Source organism: Bactrocera tryoni, chromosome 1, assembly GCF_016617805.1.
Source record: "Bactrocera tryoni isolate S06 chromosome 1, CSIRO_BtryS06_freeze2, whole genome shotgun sequence".
Lineage (NCBI taxonomy): Eukaryota > Metazoa > Arthropoda > Insecta > Diptera > Tephritidae > Bactrocera > Bactrocera tryoni.
The window spans coordinates 77,319,786-77,335,458 of record NC_052499.1 but is presented as its reverse complement, the minus strand read 5'-3'; the positions used below and the strand labels follow the sequence as shown (position 1 = coordinate 77,335,458).

Sequence of the window (15,673 nt, the reverse complement as noted above, 5' to 3'; positions counted from 1 at the left end):
GTTTATCACTTGAAATTTTTAATTAAAAAAAAAATAGTTTTAAATGTTTATTTTTTTGTAAGCGAAGGTTAGAGAAATATGCCAAAAATTATGAGGTTTTTCAATTGAGGTTAGTTTTACGATTACATTAACGTGCATTTTATTTTTTTTTTTATTTAGAGAAACTTATAATTACTTTTTGATTCATATAATATACATTAAATAGTGGTAAAAAATAATTAAAACCCGTTAACACATTAAATCAGTGTCGTGTTGTAGGTAGCATAACCCTTACCTACCAGGTACTTTTCAGTTACTTGTATGTTTGTATTATTTTTTTCTTACCAATAACTCTAGAACCGGTTACTTACATAAAAAAGTAAATACATTTACCGTTTATCGTGTGTGTCTACTATAAACTGTAAAAACAATAATAATAACAACTTAGTGATGAGAATTTCTCTTTATACGTGTGTGTATTAACTTTGACATTTACTCGTTCCACTACTTGTATAAGTAATTCAATTACTACTATTCGTACTTGGTACTCATTACTGTATTTGAAGTAAATATTTTTTAACGTTGTTCACTGATTTGCTTTCTACTATAAATATACTATGAATTATGCTTGTTAATTACTATTTCAACTAAAAAATTGTAAAACTTGTAATTTCATCTACATAACTATATATGTGTGTGTATATACAAGTACTTGTAGTCACTACAAATCAACTATTTCATAACTGTTATATAATTTCTTTTGTGTTTATGAAAAACATTTTCTCTACATATACTTGTATTACTTTGTACTCACACACTTTCTAGTACTCTTTTTCTCTCTCTCTCTTCTACATAGAATTGTCCTAATTCGTGATTGAAAGTACAGTATTTAATATTCATAGTTTAATTCAATTTCTCATAGTTCCGTATATAATTCTTATATCGTTGAACTAAATAGTCACAAAAAAGTGAAAAATTTTGAATACTTGAAATAGCCAGAGTGTAGTCCAGCGTATTTCCAAAACTATTAAAATATATGCTAAATGTATTATGTACAACAACAGCTGCAATATGCCAGTGTTCACGCTCAAACGCTAACTTGCAAAAAGGAAAACGAAAATAACAACCAAATTTGTAGTTTTTGGCACACGAAAAACCGCAGCAAACTGCTAAAACATAGTAATCATCTGGTACCGTTTTATTTCACATGCTTTTTAATTACTTATAATGCATACTTTTTACTCACTTACTTATACTTGTATATGTTTGTAGTGTCGCTACAAAAGATAACAACACAACCAAATTATATTACACACGCGTACAAAAATGTTTGAAAAATTTACCTTTCTTTTCAAACTAATCGCCGCAAACATAACAAATGCCCATTTTCTAAAGTTCATTTTCTTTCTTGTATATACTTATTTTTTTAAAAACGCTTTGGTGGTGATTAGGTGACATGACACGCGATAGAGAGGATGTGAACCGTAAGTATTTACAAAATGTTGTGTTTTGTTTAAATGTTCAACGGCAGCAAGCGCTCCATTCAAGTCAGCGACATTTTAGGAAAGTGAGATTTACCAGTTTTGTTATAGTGTTTCTAGCGTTTCCTATTATTTATTGATATACTACAGTCAGCCTTTTTGTGGATTGGGTAAAGCACACTTAAATTCCAATCGTCGGGCATGCTTTTGACCATATTCTATAAAGAAGCTGATGCATGCTCCATATCAGTTCTTCACAGCCTTTTCTGAATAGCCCGGCCAGCAATCCATCGGGCCCTCCGCTTTGTTGTTCTTCATACGGGTAATTCTTCATAGTCGTGCAATGGAATGTCCGCTACCTCGTCATCGATTGGGGAATCGCGTTCAGCATCTCCTGGTGTTATGCTTTCACAGCCATTCTGAAGGCTGGATAAGTGTTCCCTCCATAATTTCAGTATGCTCTGGGCATCAGTCACTAGATAACCTATGAGGGTTCTTCAATAACTGAGAATTAAACGCCGGATATAAATTTGGGTCCGTTCCGTAGTACGACTATCAAGGTACTCGCGCGGATGCAACCACAATTCATTTAGAATCTAAACAAGCTTCATTCTCACTACATTTTTTTTTTTTTTTGAACAGCAACAGGTTCTCATTAAAATTAATAACTATCGTCTGTTCATACTATAAAAAAACAGATAAACTCACAAGAAGTTTATATACTTATATTTAAAGAATGAGTTCAACGTGACTATCGTCATAGGCGAATTCCGCAATGGGTTGACCAGATACAACTACGTGGTATGGGCAGATATTTTTAAAATAATTATCAAATTATATTTTTGTAAGCTTCTAATCCAACTAAAATAATGAAGATTTCAAAAACGAGTAGTCAGACAACTTTCAGCATTCTTATCATAGCAATAGCAAAGGACGTAGAGCCCTTATGACGGCTCCAACCAAGCACAACCTTGACCGAAGCCAGTTATTGAAGCCTTATGAGCGCTATGCTAAATACAGTCGATATTTAACTACGTTCAAACTGAATAATTGCTTAGTTTTCTAGATGTCGCTGACTTTAAAAGAACAAATATCCTCGAAATGTCTAAAATAATCTCTAAAGAATACGAAAAATCACAAAATTAAACCAGAAATCAGAAACTAAGTGCAATACTGTATTAATTTCAGTATAATTATGTATAAGCAGAAAGTAATAAGTTCAAGTGTTGCTACTTACCAAACCAAAAACAAATATTAATCAAACTAAAAAATAATAATTACAATTAAAAACAAATTGGCAACAAAGCCTTAAATATTAATGTATGTATACGTGTCAAATGGTTAAAACTTATATTAGAGGGTGTCGCAGAAAGATCGATGAAATTATTTTTCGTCAACAATTGCATATTGCTATGAATTGTATAATTTTTGTATTAAATAGTTTTACGCTGAATTTAAAATTATAAGTAATTGGCATAACTATTCGAAAGTACAAAGTAAGTAACTGGTATGACTACCCAAATGTTGAAAAAATTAAGAAACCTTTGAAATATTAGTATTTTGTAGCAAGTTCATTCATTTGTGAATTTGCAATAATCATTTGCAACTTAATAACCCGGAAGTCGGTTATGACAAATCCAAACTAGACTACTTACTTGCATATCGTTATTTTATAGTAATGAAACCAAAAAACAATATGCATTTAACATGGAATTGTTTTGAAAAGTTCTGATAAAATTTTGCGATCTCATTCAAGCAATCTTCTGAAATGTATATTTAGTCATTCTAGAGTGATATTGAAGAACTAAATTTTGTATGTGAATTATTTTGACTAAACATTTTGCGGCACCTTCCTATCGTCAGCTAAAGTGCAAAATAACGTAACATCACTTTTCATAAGCTGACAGGCGAACGAAAAACGATTCATATTGAAACGAAATTTGTGTTTTGGTTATGAAATGGTTATATATTGGTTACATACTGGTTATACATTGGTTATATGACAGCGGAAATTGAAAATTTTATGCTTCATAAATGTAATATGATGTAGTGAATCGTAAGCAACAAAAAACTCAATGATGTTTTTTTGATGATACGTTGTTTTGAATTTTAAGTGACGCTATATAAATACAGCTAATCTAAAACTAAATTCAAGAAGATGTAAAAAATATACTTTGTGTATGGATGTATTTATGTTTTATGTGTATTTGAAATATGTATCTAGACTAAGAAACCGTTAAATTTCTATTTACAGTCATAAATCGCAATGGTCGCCGCACGAACGGCACCGGCAACGGTAGTACAGGGTTGCATATGAATTCAATAGCCGCGAAACAAGTTAACAAGGTGAAACCAACAATCAATCGACAACAGGTTGAGGGCCAGGTGATATCACCATCACAATACAACAGGTGAGTATGAGCAAATGATATTATAAGCAATATAAAAAATTTAAAAGTTATTATACTATACAATAAATTTATGCTGAAATGCTTAGAAAAATTGTTTATGAAAAAGCTTTAACGCAGAACGCCTTAAGAAACAATAGACTCTATGAAGTGAAAAAAATAATAATTAATTATTATAAATATTTTCTAAATAATTATTATTAAATTAATGGCAACATTTATTATTGGTAAAATAGCCATTATATAAACAATATATAAATTAGCAAAAGGCAGCGCCTAGGCATTTACTATAAAAAATATATTTTCAAAACTTTAGTTTAGCTGCTTCTAAGCGCGCCCACTTTTCCAAATTGCAGTCCACAAAGTGTTAGTTAGCAGTGCCCAAGCACTTCATATTGAAGAATACAGCAATTTAGCAAATGTTTAATATTTAAGTTTTATTATTTTTGCGCTGTGTACTTTCACGCATCTATAATTTTATGTTTACTTTGCGCAAACTTCTGCAAAAATCATCAAAAATTTCATTTTGGCATAACATTTTTTCCCAGTGTAAAAAATTTAATTTTAAATTTTTATCATCCAAGTTGTTTTCCGTTTTTTTATAAGTCTCTAACAGCAAGCGTTTGTACAATATGCAGCTTATTGATTGTAATTAAATAAAAATTAAGAAAACTTCCAACAAAAAAAAAAAATGTTATATAATTACTTTTGTCTACCACAACTCTGAAAATATGTTTCTCTACTAATAAATATATACTTATACATACCTATATGTATTATCTTTGTAAGCAATGTCAAATGCAAATATGTATTAGCATAATAACAATAATAATAACAGCAACAAAAGCCAACACTTAATGAAAAATTTTGTTTCAGGCCGCCAGAAAACGATGCTAACCCATATGCGGGCTATCAACTCGCTTACGAAGTTAAAAAGCTCATGTATGCGTCCATTCTAAACTTATAGAAATTTGAATGCTTTCACTTAAAATGTCACACAAAACATAGTTGTTGTTGTTGCCTTTTTCACTACTATTCTACAACGTTTGTTTCACACTCTTATTCACCCACTTGTTCTATCGATTCTATCTATCTATCGTCTTTGTATATTGTCGCATTTACTTATATCACATGCAATATTTGCAATATGATATTGCATGTTTTTGTTGTATTCAATTTTTTTTTGTAAATGTGTGTGTCTACATCAGTAGGTGTGTAAATAATTTACAACTACAATTATTTGTATGCACTCTCCAGTCATGTTTTGCAATTTGTCGTACATTTATTAACTGGTAATTTTCGTCGCTATATTTGCATCCAATTTTCAAATGTCAATGCAAAAACAAAAAACACGTAGTTTGGTTAAGAAGAAGTATCAGAATATTTTTGCCATACTTCATACACGGTTTTTGTTCATAAAATTCATGTCTCAAACAATGTACTGCGTGTTTGTAAATACATATGTATATCTACATACAAAATCTTGATCACATAAACAAGCACACATACGCATATAATCACACGATTGACTCAATATTTACTTGCTTTTACGCGCTTTTCTTTCCAATCACTCACTGTTATACTTATCTCGCTGTGCCTTTAAAATCCATTCCACTCAAATTATGAAAAACGAGCTTTCAAAGTGGTAGTTACATTATATACATATACATAAATACTATATAGATATATACATAAGTCGATTATATAATCATTTAGCAATTTCTTCGATTTATTACTGTTAAATAAGTTTATAATAATGCTCGTTATTGTACATTGCCTGTCTTCCATCACTTTTGGTACTCGTGTATATTATATATGTTAGTTATATAATTACAATTATAAATTAAATGTGCTTATTTATTATAAAATAATTTGAAATAAATGTTGAGGTAATTTTAACATTAAATGTTTGAAAATTATTATACACTTTTATACTTGTTTCAACGACATTGAAAGATCAAACACCTTGAGGCACATTCAAACACAATCTCAGCGGCATAATACTCAACATTATTTCACTCATTATATCATACAACTACTTAAGTGATAATTTTTCATTGATATCGGCAGAGTTCCGTCATTTACTTGTTGACAGATTTGGCTTATTATCAGATAGCAATGACCATAGAATGACCATAGGAAGTTGGTAAAGTTTGGTTAAGCAGCAGATCGATACATTTCTAACAAATTTCGTGTATAGTAGAATATAATGTATTCAAATAAACAGTTCATGGATTGGAACCTTGATTATTGACAGTCACACTCTCAAAGTAGCAAAATATCTATGTATCTTGAAACTAACATCGACATATAAATATTGTTAAAAGAGTAATATCACTCGATATACTGAAATTTGTCTTAGCTTACAGTGTATGGTTTTACTTTTATTCAAAATCTTTTAGTAAAACTTTAAACACTGTCAAATTCGCAATAAAGAATGCCACAAGTCTACTCAACGGTATCAGAAAAATTTGCCGACTATTCACAACTCCGAAGCACTTCAGGCAAATGCAACAAAGTTTCCACGAGGTCAACTTTCAAAAGGACTATTTCTACTTATTTTTGAGTGTCTTCCATAAAAAATCTGTATAGGGTCCTTATCATGAGTCGATACAATTAAAACTACTGAGCTTTGAAATAAGTTTAGTAAACAGTAGTAACTGAAAAAAAATAGCTTTCGATAACACTAAAATGATTTCATTATCAGCCTTGTGAGTTTTGAAGTTCTTAAGGGGTTACATGTGTTTCCTCGGGTAAAAAATAGCCTTTTTTAAATAATTTTTGTTTCTTATAAAAAATGAAATATTTTAGTAGAACTTTTTATTGTTACAAACATAATAGTGTTAGTTAATAGTGTAACAAAGAAATTCTCAAATTTTGGAAAAATTATTTTAAACTCGGCCGGTGCGAGTTCTGAGAAAAATAGACGACGCACTTACCCTAGCTAGCCTCGAACGCACAATTTTCAAGGTTGTATTTCCGAAACAATTACTCGGATCAACTTGAAAATTTCGAACAATAATCTAGAAGTGTTGTAAAATTTAATAAAATAATTAAAAAAAATCGATTTTTGAAACCCGCAAACCCATGTAACCCCTTAAATCTATTTTAAATCTATTAAAGTATATTACCCCTGTCAGCTTTGAAGGTCTTAAATCTCTTTTAAAATGTATTAAAGTACATCTCCCATTCATAAGTTGACATCAATGAAATCACTTCCATTAATTATTGCATTAACAAGATAACTATAATAGGAAAATACATTCCATAGCTTCATTTACCTCCCTTCACAAACACTTAATGTCAACATTCATTTCTCATGATAAATGTATCATGTATGTATATACTGTCATCTTAATTTCAACAATATGGTTCTAATAAAAACAGATCTCCAAATTTCTTTTATATATAAAAGTTTAGTTTGATTTCGTTTTGTATTTAAAAGTTTACTGAAATTTCCATTGGCTTGATTTTCATCTGCTTCATATGTTATTTTATTATCAGATTATTATTATGAATCCTAGAAGTGGTGATAGTTCTCCGGCATGTTAACTCATGTTAACAAAATTAGTATATAAACCTTATTTCATTAAGATCAAATTATATGCGATATTTTATATGAAATTACTATTTAGACGTTAGTAACAATAGCACCAGGTTTTAATGCTGAGGTTTATTGATCTGAGGATGTAACATTACTTATACAAAAATATGAAAAGAGGTGGATCGATAGACATACTACTGTGCCAAAAAAATAAGGTTACATTGTATTTATTTTGAAAATTCTTTATTTATTCTTCCAAATCAATTTCATCCCCTTCAAAGTAATCCCCTCCCGATGCAATGCACTTATGCCAATGGATTTTCCAATCTTCGAAACACTGGTTGTATGTAGTCACTTTCCGCGATGGCCTTCAGTTCCGTCTTGGCTGCGGCTTGAATCTCCTTTATCGTATGAAAAGGGTGTCCCCGGAGCAGTCTTTTGAGCTTGGTGAACAGCCAGAAGTCGCACGGCGCCAGATCAGGTGAATACGGTGGTTGCGGAACGATATGGGTTGAGTTTTTGGCGAAATGATCACGAATTACGAGGGCAGTATGGAATGGTGCATTATCGTGGTGTAAAAACCTAGAATTGTCTTTCCACAATTCCGGTCTTTTTAGGCGGATAGCGTTACGCAAACGACGCATAACGTTCAAATAATATTCCTTGTTGGCTGTTTGAACGGTTGGAAGGAATTAATAATGCACAACACCACGATTATCGAAGAAAACGTCAACATGACCTTGATTTTTGAGCGACTTTGGCGCAATTTTTTTGGTCTCGGCTCTCTTTTGGCACGATATTTTCTCGATTGATCGGTTGTTTCGGGGTCGTAAGCATTGATCCAAGTCTCATCGCCAGTCATAATGCGTTTCATGACACCCTGGTAGTCGGAAAGCATCGTTTCACACACTTCAACGCGACGCCTTTTTTCCAAAAAATTCAATGTTTTCGGTACCAGTCGAGATTTGACGCGCTTGAGGCCCAAAACATCCTTCAAAATGGTATTGGCTGAGCTTTTTGATGTGCCAACTTCATCAGCAAGGTCTCTAATTGTTTATCGACGGTTTTTCAACACCAAATCTTTGATTTGTTGAACGTGAGCTTCGTCGGTTGAGGTTGATGGTCACCCTGGACGCTCTTCGTCTTCGACACGTTCACTGCCGGCTTGGAACTCACTTACCACTTGTAAACATTTTTTTTAGACACGGCCTCATCACCAAAAGCTTTCTGCACCATCCTCAACGTATCCACAGCAGAAAATTGACTCCGTAAACAAAATTTAATGCAATCTTTGCTCAACAAATTTCGACGTCGAAAAACTCACTTTTAGCAGCTCACAAAACGACACGTATCTCAAACACTAATGAATATTTTGACATGAAAATTGACATAAATATGACTGACAGTACTACCAACCTAAAAAAAATAATTCTCCAAATCCTTCGACACGCGCAGTTTAAATTCAAATGTCACCTTTTGGGCACAGCAGTATGTAATTCAAGAAATTTCTAGAAATAACAATTGTTGTCGTTTTTGAACAATTTAATTTCAAAACATTATGAGCCGAAGTTATCAATTTAATATAAAAATATACTTTTCTGACAAGAATTTGCGTTACAAAAGTCATTACTGTGAGGTAACTAGATTTTCCACGATTTGTTCAAATATAATTAGAAAGTTGAGAACAAATAAATTCTAAAAACAATTAAAGTACGATTTTCTGAAAATATCTGCAAAGCAAAATCTAGAGTTAAATTGAATTTTGAAAAAAGTGCGCTTCACTATCAAAAAAGCAGTCATAGCCACACGATATAGTCGCTTATAATAATATTTTATATATAAAAGGTTGTAAACCTTCGTCGGTAAGCCCAAGAAATATCTGAAAAATAATCATTATTCGATACAAAAATGGAAAATGTGCTTTTGTTTTCCATACTTAACCGATTTATCATTTGATAATTTCTTTCTTTAAGATGCCGTTAATTAAGAATTTATCATTTGATATCTTCTTTCGGATACCATTTACTAAGAATTTAACTCACAGTAAAAATTTTCAAAACTCAAAAGACATATGTACATCCACACCAGAGGTCTGTAATTCCACACTTTTTCCAATTTTTTCTAAGTTTTTTTTTTTTTTGTATATAGAAGCGAGAAGTTATGAAAATTTATATAAAATACGAAACAAAAATGTTTAGCGATGTATTTTTCGTTTCGAGATTTTCAGAGTTAGGCACAGAGCTATCTTGACTAAACTCGGAAATATTGCGAGCACTAAAGTTGTAGTAAAGTACTTAATCTATTTAAATTTTTATTATGAGAATATGAATGTTAATATACAATATTATAACTTTTTATTTGACTGAGACTATTTTTTACAAACCCACACATTGCCAAAAACGAAATATTAAAACATTTTTAAGAACCACAACTGCCTGCATAATCACGTCAGTGAACATTTTTGAAAGCATAATTTTGAAGCATATTTATAATTTATTCAAAATACTTAGATGACGTAGTAGATATATTAGAAACAACTATTGAGACATGCGAATGAATATGCTCTTAGCACAAGTATTTTTACAGCACTGATACTCACATTACATACAAACATAAAGAATGCAATGTAAATGCATACGTTTGCTCAATCATTTCGTTCGTTTTTTGCATAAGTACTAATTAATTACTTGCTGCCATTTGTTCATGTGTAAGCATTCGTTAATACTACTTACATACATTACATATATAAGTGTAGTAGTAAAGCACAGTGGGCCGATATACAATAAATTACCGCTTTTTGACTACAACCAATTTTCTCTCTTACTTTGTTTCTCTCATTGACGGCGCTTAGGCCAACAAGTCGCAGCTCCGGCACAGGCACACAAAATCAAAATGGCGGCGTCTCACTACCGGCCGGTATTGCGGACGATCAATCGAAGGATTTCGATTTTGAAAAGACCGAAATGAAATACGATTCGACGGGCATGTTCCACTGGAGTCCGGCTAAGAATTTAGAAGACTGCATATTGGTGGGCATCATTACATAGACTAGAAAAATTATGATCACAAATATTTCCAAATTTCATTTCATTTATTTCGAAAAAAAAATATCAATAGGATCGCAATCAAGCGGCAATGACTGTTCTAAATGGTCACGTTGTCGTATGCCTTTTTGCCGATCCAGATTCGCCGCTAATCGGACTGCGCAACTTGGTGATGCCATTGCGCGCCTCAAATTTTCACTATCACGAACTGAAGCATGTGGTGATAGTCGGTTCGGTGGACTATATACGACGCGAATGGAAGATGTTGCAGAATTTGCCAAAGATATCGGTGTTGAACGGTTCGCCGCTGAGTCGTGCCGATTTGCGTGCCGTGAACGTGAATCTGTGCGATATGTGTTGTATTCTGTCGGCGAAAGTTCCTAGCAACGACGATCCGACGCTGGCCGATAAAGAGGCCATTCTAGCGTCGCTCAACATCAAGGCAATGACCTTTGACGATACGATCGGTGTACTGAGTCAACGTGGGCCCGAATTCGATAATCTGAGCGCGACCGCTGGCAGCCCAATTGTGCTGCAACGGCGCGGCTCCGTTTACGGCGCGAATGTGCCCATGATAACAGGTAAACTGCATCGCACTAAGTTGGCTGTGTTTGCGATTAAACGACCAATTCACACACGACACATTCATCCAACCGCTGGCGTTGGCACAAAGTTGGCTCTCATAAACCGTTATTGGTTTTATATAAAATTTATTTTGGCACATTTTTTTCTTATATTTATGTGTATTTGTAGCGTGTTGTTGTTATGGATTTAAACAATTTTTTTAAGGAAGAAATTTAAGCACATTGCCGTTGAGTTATGTAAGCCAATTTTGTACCAATTCTACGCCCGAGTCATGAATGTATTAGTCGTTGTACACTCTCGTCTTACTCTTAAATGCGCTCGCCGCTAGTTAAAGGTCAAAGCGTTAAACTTTGTTTTGGTTGTTGTTTCAAGAACTGGTCAACGATAGTAACGTGCAGTTTCTCGATCAAGACGATGACGATGATCCGGATACGGAGCTATATCTGACGCAGCCGTTCGCCTGCGGTACCGCCTTCGCCGTTAGTGTTCTCGACTCGCTGATGTCGACGGTAATTGAACGTAACCTTTACAGTAGCCCTCCTGTACCTAAAAAAAAATATTTCTAATTAACTTACTCTCTCTTCGTGCCTATTTCGTGCACGTGGCTACTGCTAACACCATATAAATTGTCGAACTCTTTCATGTTACTTATACACGATCTTTGTTTATCGCCTTTAGACGTACTTTAATCAAAACGCTTTAACGTTAATCCGCTCACTTATCACCGGCGGCGCTACACCAGAGCTGGAACTCATACTCGCCGAAGGTGCTGGTCTACGTGGCGGTTACAGCACTGTGGATAGTCTTAGCAACCGCGACAGGTGCGTTTTAACCTTTATTTTACCAATAGCCATTCAACCTTAATATTTTCAATTCACTCGCGCAGATGTCGTGTTGGCCAAATATCACTGTATGACGGTCCCTTGGCCCAATTCGGCGAGTGTGGTAAATATGGTGATCTATTTGTGGCAGCGCTCAAATCGTACGGCATGCTTTGCATTGGCCTCTACCGATTTCGGGATACGAGTTCGAGTTGTGATGCGAGTAGCAAACGTTATGTTATAACGAACCCACCCGATGATTTTTCACTACTGCCAACAGATCAGGTAAGTCCAAAAAGAACACAGCAGAAAAGTTAGAGTCCGTTTAAAACTATAGATCAATTAAGCGCTCTTCGAAAACTTGACACTTGAAAATAATGAAAAATTAAACTCTTCGAACTACAAACACTTTTAAAAGAAGAGGCGAAATAACTTTCTTACCCCGTGACTGAGTACGAGTATCTTTAATCGTAAACCATTATTCGAAAAATGATAATTTTAGGCTCAGTTGGAACTTGTTACGTTATAAAAGTTGTGTTTTATAAATGCTATCATCGAGACTCTCTTTGTGAAACTTTAAATCTCTAGTAACATTCAATTGAAGAAATGAAGAATAGAGGGATTTGAAATGTAAATGCTAAAAATAGGTGTGCCACTGCTGAAATGACTCTGGTTTTCTCCGTGGATTAGGTTAATTTAGGTTATACTGATCGACTATCACGCCATACATAGACCCACTGGATATGCCAGATGGAGGTTCAGTTTAGTCTGTGGTGAAGTATTCAACGCCCCTTGCGAACTTTAAGAGCAATTTGAGGTCTACGTTAGATAGGATAGATACTTAAGGCGAGTTCTAGATACTTCTGGACACAGCCATAGAAGGTGTTCCAGCATATCCCTCATCCCAACTTCATGTATCGTCGTCACTTATGCCCATCAGGCTCACATGTGATGCCACTAGGTTGTAACCTGTCAAGAGACCAACAGCCGTCTCGCAGTCTTTTCTCCATGGATTAAAATTAAAACAAAAAAGTGTCTCCCAGAAGAAATATCTCCTACATCCGATAAAAAGTCCAGAGTAGACAAAACGGCGGCGTGAATTTGGTTAAAAACTTTGGTAGTTTTTGCAGAAATTCGCAATCAAATCAAAACATGTTTGGCCATTGTGTGGAGAACTTCTTCTTCTTTATTTGGCGTTGACACCGCTTTTTACGCGCCAATTGGAGATTCCAAGTGTAGCCAGGTTCTTCTCCACCTGGTCTTTCCATGCATCTACACCGGGATAATGAGTGACTTATAGAGTTTAGTTTTTATTCGACGACAGAAGACTTTACTTCTAAATTGCCTACTCAGATCGAAATAGCATCTTTTAGCAAGATTTATTCAGCATTTTATTGCGATGCTGACATTGTTGTTTGTGTTATTACTGGCTCCAAGATAGACAAAATTATCTACGAGTTCGAAGTGAAATTGCTTCAACGTTCGCAAAAAGGAAAAAAATTCCCAAAATGGCGGCGTGAATTTAGTCCAAAAATTTTGATATTTTTGCAGAAACTCGCAATCAAATCAAAACATTATAGGTCATTGTGTGGAGAGCCATATTTTAGTATGTTATTTATAGAAGTACAACCTGTTGAAATAAGAAAATAAAAATTTAATTTCACACACCCACTAAATTCCATCATTACTTTTTTGCAGGTTTTCGTATTAATGCAATTCGATCCGGGCTTAGAGTATAAACCGGCCGCAGTACGTGCACCACCTGGTGGTCGGGCTGCCAACACACAAGGCTCCGGGGTCGGTGGGGGTGGTTCAAACAAGGATGATAACTCTTGATTGTTACTGTGTAGCGCCTTAACTGATGGTCCTTACTCGTACATTTGAACGATGGAGCAAACGATCGGGTACAAAATAGCGCATTTCTGGCAATACATAATCGGCAAAATATTGCAAAAATTACGAGCGGCAATGCGTAATGTATCGAACAAAAAGAATTAGCACAAAAAAAGCAATAAACAAAAACAATTGGTGTAATGAACAAAACTAAACCAATATTAATGCCGCAGGTAAAACAAAAATTTATAGGAATTTGTCAAAATTATATATGTAAAGAAATGCTTATGCAATACATGGGTGACCTAGTAAATGCGCCATTTTGTACTTTTATATTTGCACAGACATTCGCCAATGCAAGCCTCATTGAAGTAGATTACATGCGTATGTATGTATGTATATGAGTTGCGCTACAAAAACAAAACATTTCAATTTTCAATTGGAAGCAAATGTCTTTGCAAATATAAAAATCAAACTCCAACTAATAAAATATACAACAACAAACTGATTGTTTGAATCAGTATGAGTAAAATCCATCGTTCAAATGGTAAAAAGATTGCTTCCCACACCATTCCGCAAAGCCCTCAACTACTTAATTAATTTTCAAAAATTTATTAACCTTAATTTACTGTTTTCATTTAGGATATATGTATGATTGTAATCAACTAAGTAATCATGTATGAAGAATTTTCTTGTATTTTTTGTTTGGTAATTTTTTTCTATTATTTAATAAATGTTTATAATTTAGCTTTAATATGACTTCGGTTAATTATTTATTGCACTTGCACCCTCTCTGAAATTAAAAGCCCTAGTCTTATGCTTAGCTTAGCTTCGAACTCAAATCAAATGACTTGTATATCATATATGTATTTATAAAAATCTAAAGTATATATATAAGTTTTCATTTTTGTAAAGTTAAATCTATCGCTATTTCAAAGTTTTTTATATAATTAACTTTGTTATAATTTGCACTAGTTATATTAGTTTATAGTATGCGAGCATATGAAATCATGTTTATTAGTTTTAAATGTGCACTGAGGATGATTTTCCAAACGTTTATATGAAAAACAGTGAACCAAGTTTTCAACTGCTGAATTGTTTAATGGTTTATCGCGATACAACCAGATAATTAAAACAATTTTAAATATAATTTTTTAATCAAATAATGTGCTTATAATTTTGTTCAAAAATCTCGCTAAATGTAATAATAATACAAAACACATTGCCTTGGCATCTCTTTAATATTTTAGTGAAGTCACAAACCTCATATGACCATTAAAATAAAAGCAGAGAAAAACAATGCAATTTATTTAATAATAATAAAAAAACGAAAACATTGCCTTGGCAGTTTTAAATATCGCGTTTGTATTAAAATAATGTGTTTAGACATTTTTTCAAAATCTTCCTAACTGTAATAATAACCAAAAAAAAACATTGCCTTGGCATCTATCCAATATTTTAGTGAAGTCTCGAACCTCACATGACCATTGAACTAAAAGCAGCGAATAATAATCAATTATCTGCTAAAAGCATCACATACAGTGTTAAAATGTTTTTCAATTTAAGTGGTTTTAAATTAATAACACTAAGTGAAAATTTTGAAATTTTGGAAAATTATCTCTTATATGCATTAAAAACTTTAGTGCTAGAAGTGTAGCTACACACATATATTTTTAAAATATTTCTCAGCAGTATATTTGTTGTTTATAAAATATTGTTTTATTTTAATTGAAATGTATATATTTTTAAACTTTTAATTTAAAATATGAATTTAGAAATTTGTAAAAAAATGTTTTTTATTTATTTTTTACTGGCAAAATTTGTTTCTTTTTTAATTTTTGATATACAGTTTAACTTTCCAAAATTATAAAGGTTGAGATGAGGTTGAAAGGTTCATATTTTTAGATAAAATGCCTATTTGTTACATGAAATATTATAATTTTCGTCATTTAAAGTTTCTGAATTATAAAAAAATTTT

The 15,673-nt window shown here is 32.9% G+C and overlaps 1 protein-coding gene across 13 annotated transcripts in view; it reads left to right on the top strand.

The window, feature by feature from the left end:
* LOC120769448 (calcium-activated potassium channel slowpoke) overlaps positions 1–15,381 on the top strand; it is a 155,218-nt gene extending 139,837 nt beyond the window's left edge. For 7 of the 13 annotated variants that reach the window (XM_040096441.1, XM_040096478.1, XM_040096502.1 and 4 more), the window contains 9 exons: positions 1,431–1,463; positions 3,715–3,871; positions 4,745–4,810; positions 10,264–10,441; positions 10,530–11,037; positions 11,414–11,550; positions 11,720–11,862; positions 11,928–12,147; positions 13,561–15,381. In XM_040096441.1, coding sequence (XP_039952375.1) covers positions 1,431–1,463; positions 3,715–3,871; positions 4,745–4,810; positions 10,264–10,441; positions 10,530–11,037; positions 11,414–11,550; positions 11,720–11,862; positions 11,928–12,147; positions 13,561–13,698 — 1,580 coding nt within the window. In that variant the 3' untranslated portion in view covers positions 13,699–15,381. The remainder of the gene's footprint in view (positions 1–1,430; positions 1,464–3,714; positions 3,872–4,744; positions 4,811–10,263; positions 10,442–10,529; positions 11,038–11,413; positions 11,551–11,719; positions 11,863–11,927; positions 12,148–13,560) is intronic. The other 6 variants (XM_040096532.1, XM_040096540.1, XM_040096510.1 and 3 more) reach the window with 4 other exon arrangements.
* Positions 15,382–15,673: the final 292 nt, after the last annotated feature.